This window comes from Microtus pennsylvanicus, chromosome 6 (genome assembly GCF_037038515.1).
Source record: "Microtus pennsylvanicus isolate mMicPen1 chromosome 6, mMicPen1.hap1, whole genome shotgun sequence".
NCBI classification, from domain to species: Eukaryota; Metazoa; Chordata; class Mammalia; order Rodentia; family Cricetidae; genus Microtus; species Microtus pennsylvanicus.
Genome location: NC_134584.1, coordinates 86,730,716 through 86,749,201, shown reverse-complemented (window position 1 = coordinate 86,749,201; position 18,486 = coordinate 86,730,716). Strand labels below are relative to the sequence as shown.

Here is an 18,486-nt window from a genome sequence, read left to right as displayed (position 1 = left end):
CCCAACTTGGCCTGGGATGACTATGAAGTACATTTGTGGCGATTCTCCTGTCTCTACTTCCTGAGTGCTGGGATTACATGTGTGAGTCACTGCCCATAGCTTCATAGCTTGTTATTTATTTTATTTTTTAAGATTTATTTATATGCATTTTGTGTGTATGGGTGTTTTGCTTGCATGTATGTCTGTGTACTATGTATATGCCTGGTACCTGAAGGTCAAAAACAGTTGTTGGATTCCCTGGAACTAGAGTTAAAGATGATTGTTAATGGCCATCTGGGTTCACTTAAGTCCTTTGGAAGAGCAGCTAGTGTTCTCAAACACTAAGCCATCTCTCCAGCTCCCCAAAGTATACAAAAACAACAGACAAGAAAACCCAGTAAGGGCTTCCTCAGTGATCGATCCTAGCAGTACACAATCTATACAGTGGGCTTGCTAATGAAACCAGGAAAGAAGTTTATTCATTAGGAAGAGTGGGATGGAGGGTGGAGTAGCAGAGACTTACCCAGATAGCACACCCAGCACAAGGTTCAGCATAAAAAAGGAGCCGATGATGATGAGGGGGATGAAGTACAACCAGTTCCAAGTGTTCCCTGAGGCATCGTTGCTCTGCAGAGTGCAAAGAGGAAAACCGTGTGAGATGGGAGTGGGGCCCAGGTGGGACTGAGGAGGAGCAATAGGGTTAGTGTCACATCTCCTGTGATTGACTTGTGGGATCCTGGCACTCTGGAAGCCAAGTGGAGGATAAAGTTTAGATGGTGGGGAATATCATCAAGGTAACACCAGGTGAAAAAGCTCTCTCATGTCACACACAGTTCTCAAGGCATCTGGGAGCCAAGGTGATGCCTAAGAGGATTTTGGACCTGAGTCTGAAATGAGAAGGAAACACACACACACACACACACACACACACACACACACCACTGAAATGTAGAAAAGAATGAATCCCTGGATCCCACATGAGTCTTTACATAGTCACCATTTCCCCTTAGAGGAAGCATATGGTTACAGTCTCATAGTCTGGTGAATTCAGAGCCACAAGCCTGTTCCTCAAGTTTATCTCCTTCACTTCCTGGAATGTGATGAGAATCACATGATAGAAAACTATCTCTAGGGAGTAGGAGTCCACAGATAGAATACTTCTGAAGTGGAGAACAGAAAACTGAAAGAGAATGAGGGGAAAAGAAGATGAAAACAGAAAATGAAGAAGATGAAGAAAGGAGGGGGGATGGGATGAGAGGAAAAGGGGAGAGCTGGTTGCAGGGAATGACTGGTATGAACACTAGTGAGCATTTACTATGTGTCTGCCCTCCTCTAAACATATCACTTATATAATTCACTTGTATCTTCTTCACAAAACACTATATAACCACCATGTGCACTTTTACAACTAGAATGAAGGCTGAGAAAGACAACCAACAAGCCCAGAGTCACAGAGTGCCAAATGTGAGTTTTGAATGTCCAAATCTGTGGACCTGACCTGTGTCCTGGAGAAGATTCTGGAGAGGATCCTTCTAGTGGTTGATCACCTGTGGCACTTGGAAAATGTGAGTTCTTAAGTGTGGCTTTAAAAGCTCATCTTTAGAAGTAAGCACAAGTATTATAGGAAGAAAGCTAAAACAATAAAGGCTGATATTACAATCACTAGTGAGGCTATGGAGCAACTGGAACATTAAGGTCCTGCTGACACAAAGGAACTATAATATATTAGGGTCCTGTTGCTGTTGTAACAAAAGTCACAAATTGGATGGCTTTAAAATGGAAATTTATCTCACAGTTCTGTAGGGTAGAACTCTAAGGTCAATTTGTGGGCATGGTTGGTTCTTCTGAAGGCCGGGAGAGGATCTGTTTCCCATCTTTCTCCAGGCATCTGATACTTCTCTGGCCGTCCTGTGTCACTCACTTCCAACTCTGCCTTCATCTTAGCATGGCATACTTCCTGTGTGTGTCTGACTATATTTATCCTTTCCATAAAGGCATCAGTCATATGGCTTAGGGACATCTATTGACCCCAATATAATAAATTACATATGCAGTGACTATTTCCAAATCAAGTCACATTTTGAGCTATTGGTGCTGGTGATAAGATTTTTACTATGTTTGTTGTCATTGTTTGTGTCAGGGCTGAAACCTAGTGCCTGCGCATGTGACAGAAGAACTCTAGGACTGAACCACACACCCAGACCTGTTGTTTGCTCAGGAAGGGTAGCATAATGTAGCCCAGGCTGCCCTTAAATTTCTGATCTTGCTACCTGGGATGACAGCCATGCACCAACACACCAAGATAATGTAAGTTTTGAAAGGACAGATCTCTCTGAGAAATAGCAGTTTCTACTCAAACTGATGGGTGCATCACCAAGCCCTGGCCACGCCACTCCCAGATGGTTACCCAATGGAAATGTGAAGCTATGTTCACCTCAGACATGCACAAGAATGTTCACAGTGCACACAAGAAAAATGCCCCAAGCTGTGAACAATCTAGAACATTACCAGCAGGAGGCGGTATACAAGAGTGGAATTCGGATGACAGGCTGCCACAGGAACTGTACAGCAATGCCAAGTGAAAATGTCCACACACAGACAGCACACATGTGTGACTCCTAGCCAGACACAGAATTACATGCTGTATAGCAATTTCTTCTGAGATAAAACCAGTGACTTCAGAGGGAGGTTTCTTAATAGAGAGAAGATGTTCCTTTTTTTGGGGGGGGGGTTGTTTTGTTTTGGACAGAGGATGTTCTAAGGGGAGGTGAAACAATCCACTTTGCAGAGATGCTCCTTAAATTCAGAAGCAAACAACTTAAAATCTTCAGGAAGCCTCTGAAACTGACCAGATTCACTACGCCTCTCCGTCCCCAAGGGCTGCTGCTGAACTCTCAGACAAGACGAGCCTCCTGAAAGAAGTAGGGACCAGACACATTGCTTGAGAGATACTCGCACCACTGAGCCACCTGAGAGCGTCTTCTACCTGTTGACCTGGCCGCAGGTGTGGTGCATTCCAAGTCTCCAGTGTTTGTGAGCTGCCACCATTGCTGGAGTGGACTTTGGTGATGCAGCTGTCTTTGAGTCATTTTGTTCTTTTAAGTAACCTCTCACACACAGTCCTGTAAGTAACCTCAGGAAAACTTACTGGATCACCACATGTCTTTGGTGGTGTCCGTGCTTTGGTTCCCTATCTGAGGTGGGTGCGTCCCTCCTCAGATTCCTCCAGGAACAGTGCCACACAACAGCATGAACCACTCTGCAGCCAGACACATCACGGATGCAAGGAATAAAGCGACCTGTGACCCCAGCTACACGGGAAGCTGAGGCAGGATGACTTGAGCACCGAGTGCAATGTCAATCCAGGCAGCACAGACTGTCGCAAAAGCTAGCCACTCGCCTTTAATCCCAACCTAGTCTACATGGAGAATTCCAGGCAAGCCAGACGATAGTGAGGGCCCTCCTGAAAAAATAACACAGTTAAGATAGGGCTGGGGGTGTGGCTTATAAGTAGAGCACTGACTTGCATTAGACTCTGAGTTCCATCTTCTACAATATGAGAAAAAGAATTAGCTACATTTATTGCTAATGTGTTTACTCACATAATTAAAACAAAAAGTCACGTTTAGTCATGGCCACTGACAGGATTCTGGAGAAAGTGAGTGTCTGAGACCCTCCCTAGTCCACAGTCTGTGCTGCCAACCCCAGCACCCAGTGCTTTGTTTCCGAAAGACTCTGAAGGAAGAAAGAAGCCATTGGAATATGCTGGACAGAAGGCAGCACGGCTTTGTCCTCCTCTTGGCACGGTGGGGCTGAGCTTCTCGTTCGAGTTCCTCAGGCTAAATATAGTGCTGGGAGCTAGAGCCAGCACCACCAGCAGCCAGCGAGAAGCAGAGCTCTGGGCTGTCACATGGGATGGCTCAGATAGGGACGGAGCGGGGTGGTGGAGGGGCGGGAAGGTAGCCTCTTTCCTCAGTTGCACTCGACTGCACTGAACTCCCTGACAAGGGCTGTGTGACAGGCATGGAGTTTTGGCCTATTGAAACCGACGAAAATCCTCTTGTGAACCCCAAGAAGGAGAGTACGACCATTTGTCCTCTCAGGTGGGAAACCCAAGTGCAGAGAGGCAAAACCACATGCTCACTGGCCTGCAGTTCATGGAGTCTCCCAGGATCCGTAAGTGACCCCCAGACTCTCTGCAGGTGCTACCATATCAAGATGAAGTCATCAGGGCAGGTCCTAATCTTGTGACCAATGTCCTTTCATAAAGAGGCAGTCAGGACAGAGAGACGGACGGGATGTACAGAGAAGGACGAGGCAATGGGGAGGTCAAGGCGGGGATGAAGAGTGTCAGTGAGCGAAGAGACAGAAAGAAAGGATTCCATACAGGTGTCTGAAGGCCACAGCTTGCTGACACCTTTGGAATGAGGACAGGACAAATTTCTGTTGTTTTAAGCCACTCAGTTTATGGGAAGAAGGGACAGGGAAAGGACATGTCCTTTAGAGACAGCCCTGATGCCTGCTTTCTCACCTAGCCTCTGACTGGCAGTCTGTCCAGGTTTGAGTTCACCCATGGATGAACCCCGAGGAGGCCAGCATCCTGTCAGGTTCCCAGTGATGACCCCCCCAGGAGGCCAGCACCCTCCCTGTCAGGTTCCCAGTAATGACCCCCGCCCCCCACAGGAGGCCAGCACCCTCCCTGTCAGGTTCCCAGTAATGACCCCCGCCCCCCACAGGAGGCCAGCACCCTCCCTGTCAGGTTCCCAGTGATGACCCCCACCCCCCAGGAGGCCAGCACCCTCCCTGTCAGGTTCCCAGTGATGACCCCCACGCCCCAGGAGGCCAGCACCCTCCCTGTCAGGTTCCCAGTGATGACCCCCACCCCCCCAGGAGGCCAGCACCCTCATGATCCACATCTCAGTTAGGACCGTCCTCAACACAGCAGTTGTGAAAACGGTACCTGCGCACAGTTGCTGGGATAAAATCTCCCGACAGAGGCAACCCAAAGGCAAGTGTTCCAGCTCAAAGTTCAGCCCTGCAGTCCCGCCCAGTGGGGAAGTCAAGGCACCAGGAGGTAGGAGCAGCCAAGCTGCAGTCAGGAGCAGAGGGATGGAGCTGTGTTGGTTTTGTTTCTCCTCTTTATACAGCGCAAGATCCCAGCCTGAGAAAGGCTTGTTCCCTTGGTGGTCACTGAGGTCCTTCTTCCTTAGCGGACCTCATTGAGATAGTCCCTCCTGAGCCCGGTGGTGGTGGTGCAGGGCTTTAATACCAGCATTTGGGGGGTGGGGGCAGGCAGATCTCTGTGAGTTGGAGGTCAGCCTGGTCTATAGGTGAGTTCTAGGACAGCCAGAGCTACACAGAGAAACCCTGTCTCAAACAAATAAAAAACCAAAACAAACAAGCAAACAAGAGAACCTAGGTGTGTCTCCAGGTGATTCCAGATCCTGTGAGGTTGACAACACTCACCACACGTCACGTTCTTGCACCCTGAAGTAACCCTCCCTCATTCGTGTTCCTGTATCTCCACACCTGTGCACCTGTGAGTACGCCCAGTGAATTCATTGGTTTGCCAAACTGGACTCTAGTGGGATAGCTCCTCTGCCTCGCCATGGGTTCTCTATCTGGAGTGAACAAACCTCTGCTTACTGCCCTGGGAAAGGTTAACAGCGCCGCATCACACAGGTGGGCAGCAAACGGTTTCCCCGTCATTCTGCTTTCCGACTGCTTTTAATGCACGTCCCTTCTGGCAGCATTCAGCACCCTGTCTCACGCCGATAGTAAGCAGCCCCCAGGAGCCCGTGGCCTCTGACTCACAAGCACTGCTGAGTCCTAGCGCACTTAGTGAGCATTCGATAAATACTCTTCAGGCAAATTAATGGCTGAAGCCCAGAGAAATCCTTAGATGCCTTCTGCCTTATGGTTTATTTCCCTCTTTTTTTTTTTTTTTTGAGCCTAGTTCATTCAGGAAAAAAAAAGCCACAGAGAAGATATAAGAAAAAAAAAACCTCCTCAATTTAAGAAGACAATCAACTCCAATTTCTGAGATAAAGATGAGATGGATTCGACCGGAAGAGCCAAGGTTTGGCGGTGACCTTGGAGGCCACGGGCCCCAGTTTGTACTTGTCAACACGCAGATTCTCAGCGGTTGTTACTCTGGGGCCGTCCTGTGAGGCTGTCACCACCACTGCTTCCTGGGTTCCCTCTCTTACCTTCACGTGCCCCTCCACCTCCTGTGCAGCTCCAGTGCTGCTCAAAAAGACCAGGGCAGTCCTGCCTCAGGGCTTCTGTCTTGGTTGTTCCACCTGCCTGGGCTGGCCTTCTAAGAAGACCTGTGGGCTACCCTCACTTCTGTTAGTCTTCTCAGGAGGAGACTACCCACCTGTCCCTTGGGTAGTCTGTGACCCTTGACTGCCTCACTGCCCTAAGCTATCTCAAACGCACCCCATCTACAAGTTTTCTTTAGTATGTGTGTGTACGCATGCTCATGTGTGTGTACGCATGCTTATGTGTGTGTATGCATGTTCATGTGTGTGTTGGGTGAGGGAAGCCACGGCTCCAGTTCCTTTGAGATAGGGTCTCTTACTGGTCTTGGCCTTGTTCCAGTAGGTAAGGCTAGCCCCATGGATTCTCATCTCCACCTCCACAGAGCTGGGGTTACAGGCAGGCAGCACCTTGCCTGGGGACTCAGGCCTTCCTGCTGGCAAGACAAGTGTCTCCTGACTGACTCAGGTTCTAAAAGTTGCAGGTCGGACTGGTGTGTAGCCCTGTTCTGTCCGTATGAGCCACACAGAACATAAAATAGTCTGTGCCCACTGTCTTTGATCTAACAGTCACTTCACCCACTAGAAGGGCAACTCCTCAGTGTCTGAAATGTCACGACACAGGAGGTGTCGCCAATACACACGCATACGGTAGGCACTCACAGGGCGCTGCATGTAGTAGGTATTCAATCATCGCTTGTTGGATGAATGAGTGCTTGGCAGTCCCCCAGAGTCACCTGACTTGAAATGAGACAAGTATCTGTGAATGAGAAAAGGCTTAGGCCACAGATTCATCCCCACTGTTTGTGATCATTAGTCAAGAGGTGTGAGATTATTAACAGACAGGCAACGGTTTTGCTGCTTCTTCACTGACATTAACCAAAGGAAAGGAAGGGAGTAAAAGAGGCTCATGAGGAGAAGCACAGAGAGGAGGAAGGAGAGAAAAGAGGGAGGAGGGGAGAAGAAAAAGGAGGAGACAGAGAATGTATACATAAATTAATGAACGAAAGAAACACTACGGGCATAAGACAAAGAGGGGCTGGCGGCAAAGAATAGTGACCTGTGTTGGATTAGAAGAATTATTCTGTTTTGTTGAAATTGTCTGGGAGACTCAGGAGACTAATCTCTCACTGGGAAGCCTCAGTTTCTTATCTGGAGGATGGTACCCAAAACAGAAAGAGCACATCTTCACACAGGGCTGTTTGCTTTCTCCCTGGGATAGGGTCTCACTCTGTAGCTTTGGCTGGCCTGCAGCTACTGTGTGGGAAAGACTGGTATCAAATTAACAGAAATCCACCTGCCTCTGCTTCCTGGGCAGAGCACATTAAAAAAAAGATTTGTTTATTTATTTGCCTACATGTATGTCTGTGAGGTTGTCAGACCCCTGGAACTGGAGTTACAGGCAGTTGTAAGCCACCTGATATGGGTGCTGGGAATTGAACTCAGGTCCTTAGGAAGAACAGTATGTGCTCTTAATCACTAAATCATCTTTTCAGCCCCAAATACAAGGCTGTTTTTGAATCTCTTATTTTGGGCAGCAAGATGGTGTTAGGTTGAGCCAAACATGGAGGTTGAGGATTTTAGATACTTGCTAAACTATCACTTTCTGACCACATCAACTGCAGGTGCCACTGTGAGAGCCACTAAGTCTCAGAGTGCTACACAAGGCTTTTGAAACTTGGCACTGCCATGAAACCATGGGACTTATTGACCCAGTGTGGGCTATCGATACTCCATAATGGTTTTAGATAAAATCAATCAATCTATTATTATTATTATTGTTGTTATTATTATGTGTTCTCTCAGAGGTCAGAAAAGGTCTCAGATTCCCTAGAGCCGGAGTTATAGGGAGTTGTGAGCTACCCAGTGTGGGTACTGGAAACAGAATCCAGTTTCTCTCCAGGAACACTATGCAGTTTTAACTTCTGAGCCATCTCTTGCCTTCTTTGGTCTTGTATTGATATAGTGTCTTACTAAGTAGTCCAGCCTGATCTCAAAGTCTTGACCTCCTGTCTTGGCTTCCCTAGTGCCCAGATGACAGCTCTGTGCCACTGCACCCAACCCACAAATCTGTTTTAAAAATAGTTTATAAGAATTGCAACATACTTGGTTATGTCCTTCATCTTGGTGTGTGTATATGTGCATGCATGACTGTATATGCATGTGCATGCATGTATTTTATGTGTGTGTACCTGTGTGTATTCATGTGTGTGCATGTATTGTATGTATATACTTCTATGTGTACATATCCATGTGTGTGTTTGTTTTTGCCTATGTGTATTATGTATGTAAGTACAGGCATCTCTGTGTGTATGCATTTGAGAATTACATGCATGTGTACATGCATTTGTGTGTGCATGCATGTGTAGTTCACAGGACAACTTTGGGTGTTGCTCCATAGCTTTTCACATGGGTTCTGTGGGTCAACCTCAAGTTCTCATACTTGTGTAGCAAGTACTTTCTCATCTGAGCCATCTCCCTACTCTCATCCCATTTTTAAAAAACAACCCTATAAATAAATTTAGCTTTTGACCCTGTAATCCCACGTTGGGGCCATAGACTCCATCTGCATCTACAAAAGCATGAAAAGCCCGCAGTGAAACGGTGCTCGTGGCACCACAGTACCTGACTTTCGGTGGTGGGCATCCAGACATGCCTCTCTAAAGGACCAAGCACATAAACTGTGGGCGGCAACACAATGCAATTCTATGCTGCTATACAAAGAATATGAACTCTGTCTTGTCACAAAGACCATTCTAGAATTTATTGCTATGAGAAGGAGTGATGGAAAAAGTGTAGAGTGTGACCCTATGGCGCTAAAATGAGCAATACAGATTTTTAAAAAATGCCTGTGTAGTGTGCATGCGATGTGTGTATGCACAAGTCTCTGCCTCTGTGTGGATTGTGTGTATGCACAAGTCTCTGCCTACATGTGCAATGTGTGTATGCACAAGTCTCTGCCCACGTGTGCAATGTGTGTATGCACAAGTCTCTGCCTCTGTGTGCAATGTGTATATGCACAAGTCTCTGCCTATGTGTGCAATGTGTGTATGCACAAGTCTCTGCCTCTGTGTGCAATGTGTATATGCACAAGTTTCTGCCTCTGTGTGCAATGTGTGTATGCACAAGTTTCATGCCTATGTGTGCATGCAGAGGCTGTGGGCTGACACTGAGTGCATGCTAATATTGAACAGGGTTTCTCACTTGAACCTGGTTAATGTAGCTTTGGTTAGTCTAGCTGGCCAGCTTGCCTAGGGACCCCATCTCTGCCTCTAGAGCCCTCCAGTTACTGGCAGGTCACCACACACGTGAGAATTCACACTTGTCAGACAAGTGCTTTCTCTACGGAACCATCTCCCAGCCCGAGAGATAGATTTGGTTCTTCTTGTGCAGTTGGTCCTCCATATCTGTGGTCAGAAATCAACACACATCTGCAATGAGCGCACTCAGCACCCCTTGCCCATGCTCCTGAGCTACATAGCATGAATCACGTCCACAGCACCAATGCAGCAAAGGCTAGCACACCGTGGTTTAGAGAACATGGGGGAGGTGTTCAGGTTCCACCCCATTTCACACAGGGAATGGAAGCAGCCCTGGACCACGGTATCACAGGGGCCGTGCAACCAATGACCACGGCCGCTGAGGGATGACTGCATTGGTGTAAACGGGCAGTGGGAAGATGTGTCAAGGCACAGAAGGGCCCATGGTGAGGGACGGTCACTAAGCAGAAGGCACACAGGGCAGGACAGGTGCCTTTTCGGATCTGGCTGTGAAGTGGCCACTTTCCAACTGTACCCGTTTGAAAGTGACTAAATCAAATACATCCTGTGCTTCTAGAATCTGGGTGTCTGTCATGCATTGTGGAGGGGGTGAGCCAGCCATGGTCTGTGACCATGTCCTGTTGCCTCTCTCCCGGCTGTCCACAGTTCTGTCCTGCCAGTGGCTTGTGTAGATCTGTGGAAAGTCCAGTGTGTGTGCCCACATTCCAGCCACGTTTGTGCTGGTGGCTGCCTACTGGGGAAAGGGGAGACTTTAACCCACACGGAAGGATCTCACAGAAATGCATGGATTTGAGCTTAGATAAAGGATTTCAGGTAACTTAGCATGGACACCAACATCCTCACAGTCACCCCCTGGGTCCCATGTACTCCATATGTCATGGGAAGGGATGCCCAGCGCTGGATGGCATTGCCCAGGCGGGAAGGTCCCACTCACGCTGAGTTCAGGCTCACACACAGAAAGCATATTTAACAACAACCGCTGGCCGAGGCACCATTAAGGAGTACTCTCTCTATATTATCTAGACTTCCACGCTCAGGAATTTCTAAAGGCCTGGACTCACGCCGCCCCGAAGGGTGTTGAACTCACCCCAGGGCTCCCTCCCCACGCCACCTGTGTGCCCCAGCAGCGCTTACATTGTAGAGGAGATCAGTCCAGCCTTCCATGGTGATGCACTGGAAAACAGTGAGCACAGCGAACAGGATGTTGTCGAACTGAGTGATGCCGTTGTTGGGCCCTTCCCAGTACGGCTGACATTTGGTCCCGTTGGGGCAGGTGCGGGCGGGCTCCTCTGTCCCACACGGAGCTGGCGACTCACTCTGGATGTCGTCTAGAAAGGGGACAGTGGAGAGTAAGAGGGAGGGGTCGGAAGAACCTACTGATGACAGGAAAGTGGTGACTGGGACGAAATATCAGTGTCCAGCTGTAGATCTCTTAGTTCCTATCTGCAGCACCAGATTCTTCAGCTCCTGGTACTTGCTCTGTAGACCAGCATGGACTTGAGCTCAGAGATCACCCTGCCTCTGCCTCCTGAGTGCTGGAATTAAAGGCGTGCACCCCCACCTCTGGCCCCTGTCTTTTCTGAACCTGCTGAAATGGAGCCATTTTCTTGAAGGCTATAAATTGTCCTTCAAGTGCAGTTCTGATTGCAACTCAGAAACACTGTCATGGTTATTAATTATTATTGTGAAAATATTCCCTGTGGTGGTTTTAACAGGAATGGCCCCCACAGACTCATCTTCGAATGCTTGGCCCCCAGGACTGGCACTATTAGGGGGTGTGGCCTTGCTGGAGGAAGTGTGTCAATGATGGGCTCTGAGGTTTTAGAAGCTCAAGTCAGGTCCAGGATCTCTCTCTTCCTGCTGCCTGCCCATGCAGATGTAGAATTCTTGGCTCCTTCTCCGGCACCATGTCTGCCTACACATTGCCATGCTCCTGCCACAATTATAATGAACTGAACTTCTGAACTGTAAACTAGCCTCAGTTAAATATTTTATTTATGCTGGATAGTGGTGGTGCACGCCTTTAATCCCAGTTCCTGGGAGGCAGGAACAGGCAGATCTCTGAGAATTTGAGGCCTGCCTGGTCTACAAGAGCTAGTTCCAGGACAGGCTCCAAAGCTACAGAGAAATCCCATCTCAACCCCCCCCAAAAAAAAACCCAAAAGTTTTATTTATAAGAATCGCCATGGTCATGGTGTCTTGTCACAGTAACTGAAACTCTAAGACAGTCCTCAATTTCCATTACTATTTCTCCTTTGACCCTTGACCTGTGGGTAACTAATACATATTTCTCTGGAAAAATAAACGAGGGAGAGGGGAAGAAAAAAAGAGAGGCGTTTTCCCATGTGTTTATCATTGGTGTCACTGGTTGCCACATCGAGTGACTCCGGGGCAGCCTTGCTCACGTCCATCACCCACACACACTCAGACCCCTCGCTAGATTCCCCAACATCAGATAGTTTCACCCGCAAACAAGAAGCATGCCTCTTGGTTTCCAAATGCTGTGGCACTTTCTTTCTGGGCTTGATTGGCAGCCCTGTGAGCCGGCATTCTATGCTGCGGTCTACGTAGTCACTAGCTACCGGAATGTGTTCTATGATCCACAGCACGGTCAGATCAGGGCACCATGGAACGCATGTCATCTGGGAGACTTCTAGAGCCTCGCTGACTGCTTTTCTTCACGACATGCACGGGTTCTGGGGTGAGGAACAGGTACACATAGATCCTACCCTCACCTGAGGGTAGGAACAGAACAAGAGCTTTCTCCCCCAGTACGAGGAGATACATTGTGACATGTCAGGAGTGTCAGAGGATACTATTTAACAGGCAGAACATGGCATACAAATTCTTTGGCATTGAAGTGAATGGGGAGGGGCTGGACACCTGGCTCAACCTGGCCACAAACTCACTGCGTACTCTTGGAAATCCTCCTGCCTCAACTTCCCCAAAGCTAGGACGGCTGGCTTGAGAAGGCTCGAGAACAAAAGATGACATGTTTGAAAAGAAAACTAACAGCCAAGAGTATAAAAATCAAGTTCCTTTCAACAGACATCCGTTTTCTGTGTGCAGCTGGCTTTACTGAACCCACTCCAACTGCCATGCAGGGAAGGGGACCGAAAGTAGTCCCCTGCTACATGGAGACATCCTGTCAACAGTAAAGAACATGTCAGGGGCAAAGAGGGCTCACACCTGTGACCCCAGCACACAGGATGTTGGAAGATGACTGCTTTCAGGCTAGCCTGGGCTATACAGTGAGATTGATTGTCTTAAAGCAAGACAAAGACCAAAACCAACCAAAAAAACAAAACAAAAACCCAGCACAGTGGGAGGTAAACAAAGGCAGCCAAAGGCCTTGCTTGCAGTTTTGATATCTAGGCTGCTCCCACAATGGACTCACACACAGTGAGGAGACGGGAAAGCAAAACCATTGAAGCTTAAGGCTCAGGGTTCCACAGGGGCCCCCGGGAAGATCACCTGTGTATCTCTGCCCCACTTCCAGTCCAAATCCGGTTCACGTGAAACCCCCTGGGATCACCTGGTTAATTCTGGTGTCCCCACTTCCTCAGGCCTCTGGAAAGTCCCCCAACTTTCCCGTGAGTGGGCAGCACGGAGACAACTGCACATCAGCCTCCTTGCCTAGAATGTGTGCGATTCAGGGTCTGGTTCATCCAGGATTCTGGGAACTCTTAGAAAACAGGAAGCATTTCGCTTTGTCTTGGAGTCTGTGAACGTGTGGGATGGCAGTGGGTGACAGGAAGTGGGCTCCCCGAGCCTGTGGCTGGGAACCACCTATCTTTAGCAACATCATCCAGAGGTGTGCTCGACCCCAGCCCCCTCAAACTTAGTCGTCGACGCCAAGCACTCCCCGGGTTGAGTCGAGAAACACAGCCATCCGGAGTCGGAGAAATTCAGCTATAAATATATTTTAAAATTAGCCTGCTGCCGGGGCGTCTGTGTATATCTGTCTCTTACTCACACATCACAGTCTTAATTGGGAGCTCTCTGGATCGCCTCCCGAATCCAGGCTGCTGCCCTCCATGGCTCCACCTACATTAGTCCCCCCACAACCCCACTGGGACCCCAGCCAGCCAGTCCTGGATGGGAAAACAAAACAAAAACAAAAACACCCCGGACACATCCCACAGCCTAAGCCCCTAGGTCCTAAGTTAGGGTTTTTCTGTTTGGGGCTGAGAGACACTTTCTGTGTCTTCCGCCTGGGTGAGACCAGGTGCAGAAATAGATCCGCTTCAATTAACACCTTCTTCATTGGAGAAAGAAATAATTAGGCCATTCTGTATCGAGCAAACTTCACAAGCCCAGGGGAGAAGAAGCAGGAGAAAGAAGAAGCAAAGTCCCAGCTTCTAGAACAACCTTCCCAGTGGGGACCTGGCCAGGACACCATCCTCTGTGGATCTGCTGGGGTCAGTTGGTGCAGCTGGTACGAGACCACTTCTGCACACACCACGCTTCCTTGGCTGCCTTTCCCAACAAGGCCCCACACCTCTTTGCCCATGAGTTTCCTCTTACTCTGGCTATGGAAACCCAGATTGCCTGCTCTGGGGCAGGTGGTCCAAGTACTGAAACACAGGTACCCCCTTTTGTTTGAGTCTCCTTGGTTCTGGGGCATTCAGGCAGCTCAAGTTTGGGGAGTCTAGGATTGAGCTGGAAATGCATCTGGAAGGGCCTGCACCTCCAAATGTGAATGCAGCATGTGCCTTCCACATTGCTGGTCAGAACTGAGCCCCGAGTGCACCCCCATGCTGACCTCTGTGGGCCCAAATCACACCGCAGCTCCCTCTGGACTCAGTCTCCCAATGGTTAGCTAAAGCATGAAGGAGCCTTGGGCGGGCAGCACCTGCTGGGTGCTGGGTTCTGACTGGATGAAACAGGATCCTATTATAGGCGGGGATTCAGGTGCTGGGTTCTGAAGGAGCAGGGAAGGACCCTCCATTGTTCGTACTCTGTTATCTAGCCCTGCCCTCCATTTCCGTGGTGAGATATACTCCTGCTGTTTCCAGACGCTACAGCATTTGCCTGAGCTCACAGGGAAAACTGCTCAAGAGCACACCCTAAGCCTGTCTTTCCGTGTCTCCCAGGGGTGCGTCAGGGGTCACATCCTAGCAAACCACTTGCCTGCTAGGGGTCCCCTCAAGCCCATCACTGTAGCCATGCTGGGGATGCACCCAGGGCCTCATGCATGTTCAACGAGATCTCGGCCCCCAGTCACACACACAGCCTTCTCTCTGGTGAACTGTAAGCAGGCCGATTGCTGCAGAGTCCCCGCTTCCAGGGCCGGCGAAACCACTGCCCCTGCCTGTCCTTTCTGGAGCTTTGTCTCCTGAGAAAGACCTCACATCCCACAGTATAGACCTACCTGTCCCCTCTTCAAAGCAGGTGGTATGAAATTTTCCCATATAAAATTCTAACCCTATGATTGCAAAAATAAGGATTGCAAAAAACAGGAGTAGGCCGATCTGCAGCAGAGGGATCATCGCCTTCATGATTGACTTCAGGACGACTTGTAAACCTGGGGAGACAGAGACCAGCCAGTGAGCGAGCACCCCACGTGCCTCCCATGGAGCCCAGAGTGGGGTTGACGAAGAGGTAGGTGGTCACCCCTCCCTCTAAGAAAGGCCTCAGTGTTTATGATCTAGACTGTGCTCTTTGAAGAGCTTCAGGACCCAAGGGCAGCTAACCAGGACTTTCTAAGTCATTTTCTGGGACGCTTAGTAGCTTCCCTCCACAAGGGGGTGCTGTTTCCCTAAATGGCCCCAAGCCAAGAGAGGGGTCACCTGTCCCCTTCATCCCAGCTTCCTTTGGTTACCAGCAGCCTTGCAGGGCCTGTAGCCAGCACCCCAACTCTCAGCTCCAAGGATCAGATTCCCCATTATCTCCTCAGTTGTAGCCCTGACCTGCGGAGGCAGCTGCAGGCTAAAAATCACCTCCGTTTTACAGGCTGGGAACTGAGGCTCAGTGAGGTCTGAGGAACAGCAGAGTCAGGGTTCACACCGAGCCTGATGTTCTTCACTACCACACAAGTTTCTGTGCTCCAGGTAAGTCAACTGAGAAGGATAATACTGAATGTGGGGTCATGTGACACATGGGGGGAGCATGGGCAGCTAGATGTCACCGGGTGTCGAAGATTTGGATGGAGAGAGTATCCGATGGGGGCCCAGGCAAGCCCTTGTCCTCAAGAGTCCCCCCTCCTGCCTCATGAGCTTTTGCACCCACATTGGTGGATTGGTTCAGCAGCAGCTTTAGGGATGGTTTTTTTAATTAATTAATTTATTTGAATGGCTTTTTTTTTGAGAGACAGGAAGGAGTTAAACTGAAAATGCTCCAAGTTTCATCCCATGTGAAAAGCCCCATGAGTTCAAACTTTTAAGAGATTTAATTAATTATTGTAATTGTTTGTGAAGGTCAGAGGACAACTCTGTGGACTCAGTTCTCTTCTGCGGATCTTGGGGGTTGAACTTGGGTCACCAGGCTTGTCTGACAAGCCCTTTTCCACTGAGCTATTTTACAATTTTAAAAGCCAAGGAAAGTGAGAACAATTTCTTTCCTTTCCTCTCTTCTCCCTCTTTGCAAGCTAGAAGGGAGCAGAATAAGACTTGTAACTTCCCTGCAAAGCAGGTCAGATCCTGACTGCAGTCTCTGTGCTGTCTGGACCTCTAGGAGGTTCCCCACGGATGGCAGTATCTGCAGACACCAAGTCTATACCTGAAAGTGGATGCTATGTGCATACTCCACATGCATCCTCTTGTGTCAATAATATTGAGATAACTGTTTGTTTTGAGACAGGGCATCTCTGTGTAACAGCCCTGGCTGTCCTGGAACTCACAGAGATCTGTCTGCCTCTGCCACCCGAGTGCTGGGATCACTACACCCAACTTCTACCTAACTGTTAATCCCTAATATAACATTAGCGCTGTGTAAGCAGTTGTTAGATTGTGCTGCTCAGGAATGATGGCGAGGAAGATGGGCTCAGTAGACGAGGTTGTTCACTAGGGATGTTCAACCACAGTTGGCTGACGGTGAGTGTGGGGCCCACAGACACAGGGCAGATTGAGTGAGGGCCCTTTCCCTCTGTTCGATACAGGTAAGTGCTTTTATTTTTTTAATTTTAAGTGATTTATTTTATGTGTATGAGTGCTTGGTTTGTAGGCATGTTGGTGCACCATCTGTGTGCCTGGTGCCCACAGAGGCCAGAAGAAGGTACAGAATACTCTGGAAATGGAGTTAAAGACAATTATGAGTCTCTATGGGGCTGCTGAGTTGAACCGTCATCATCTGGAAGAGCAGCCAGGGCTCCTAACTGCTCAGCCATCTCGTCTAAAGATGTATTTTTATGTTTATCTGTGTTTGTATTTGTGAGTGAGAAGCCAGAAGAGGACACCTGGACCTGGAGTTGCCACCAGACAGGGGTGCTGGGAACTGAATTCAAGTCCTCTGTAAGAGCAGCTAGTACTCTCAATCCCTGAGTCACCTCTCCAACCCCAGGTGAGTGGTTTGGCTCTGCCTGGTATTCCCACCATGACGGGTGGCTTTACCACAGGCCTAACACAACTGGGCAGACAGAACACAGGCTGAAACCAATCCTGACACAGGCAAACCTTTCTTTCTTCTAAGTTGATTATTGTGGGTGTTCTGTTATAGTTACAACACTCTCCCACCCAAAGGCCATTGGCTAAAGTCTAGTTCCCACCCTGTGGGTAGCTTGGGTGTAGAACTTTAAGGGGTGGGGCTTCATGGAAGGATGTCATCACTGTGTGTAAGGCTTTTGGTTTTCTGGCTGCCATGGGGTAAGCCACTGACTATGTGGGCTCACTAATGTGCTGTGGGGCCGCAAGCCCAAAGGAAGGGGGTAAGACTAAGGCTTAGAACCTCCTGACTGGAACAAAAACCAAACCATTCTTCTTTGTGTTTTTTTAAAATTGTTTTCAATTGCTTTTATTTTATGGATTTTGCATGTTTGTGGGTGTATCAGGGACAGTGTCTGTGGAGGACAGGAGAGGGACTGGAGGTACAGACAACTGTAAGCTGACAGGCGGGTGTTGGGAATTGAACCTGGGTCCTCTGCGAGAACAGCCAGTGCCCTCCCTTTTAACATCTCTCTCTCTCTCTTTAACTCTTTCTCTCTCTCCATAATCTATCTATCTATCTATCTATCTATCTATCTATCTATCTATCTATCTATCTATCTATCTATCTATTCATCTATCTATCTATCCATTCATCTATCTATCCATTCATCTGTCTATCTATTTATTTATCTATCTACCTATCATCTATCTATCATCATCTATTATCCATCCATCTATCATCTATCTATCCATCCGTCATCTATCTATCTATCTATCTATCTATCTATCTATCTATCTATCTATCTATCTATCTATTCATCTATCTATCTATCCATTCATCTATCTATCCATTCATCTGTCTATCTATTTATTTATCTATCTACCTATCATCTATCTATCATCATCTATTATCCATCCATCTATCATCTATCTATCCATCCGTCATCTATCTATCTATCTATCTATCTATCTATCTATCTATCTATCTATTTATCACCTATCTATCTCATGAGTTCACGCACCACAGTGAACACGTACGGGTCACAGGGTGACCTGCAGGAGTTGGGGCTCTCCTTCCACATGGGTCACGGGAATGAAGCTCATATTGGCAGGTGCCTTCACCTTCTTGTTCCCTCCTTCATCGCAGGCACCGTGTGACAGAAAGCTGACAAACACCAGCAAATACCTGGCTCACCCCAGTCACCAGGGCCTCTTGCTAGTACTGCTTGTCATCTGCTTTTGATCTAACAGGACCCAGGAGCCGGCTGGGCACCCAGACCCTGGCTGTGGGCATCTTTTCCTATAGACGGAACACGCTGGTGGTCAGCAGAGAAACCTCTTTAAATCTGGGTGTGAGTGACTCTGGTCAGTGAGGCCATCACA

The 18,486-nt window shown here is 48.5% G+C and overlaps 1 protein-coding gene across 10 annotated transcripts in view; it reads right to left on the bottom strand.

The window, feature by feature from the left end:
- The window catches only part of LOC142852178 (voltage-dependent P/Q-type calcium channel subunit alpha-1A), a 273,933-nt gene that overhangs the window by 112,016 nt on the left and 143,431 nt on the right, over nucleotides 1-18,486 (bottom strand). For all 10 annotated transcript variants that reach the window (XM_075976692.1, XM_075976686.1, XM_075976687.1 and 7 more), the window contains 3 exons: nucleotides 14,895-15,047; nucleotides 10,655-10,848; nucleotides 503-606 (listed from right to left, as the gene is read on the bottom strand). In XM_075976692.1, the coding sequence (XP_075832807.1) occupies nucleotides 503-606; nucleotides 10,655-10,848; nucleotides 14,895-15,047 (451 nt within the window). The remainder of the gene's footprint in view (nucleotides 1-502; nucleotides 607-10,654; nucleotides 10,849-14,894; nucleotides 15,048-18,486) is intronic.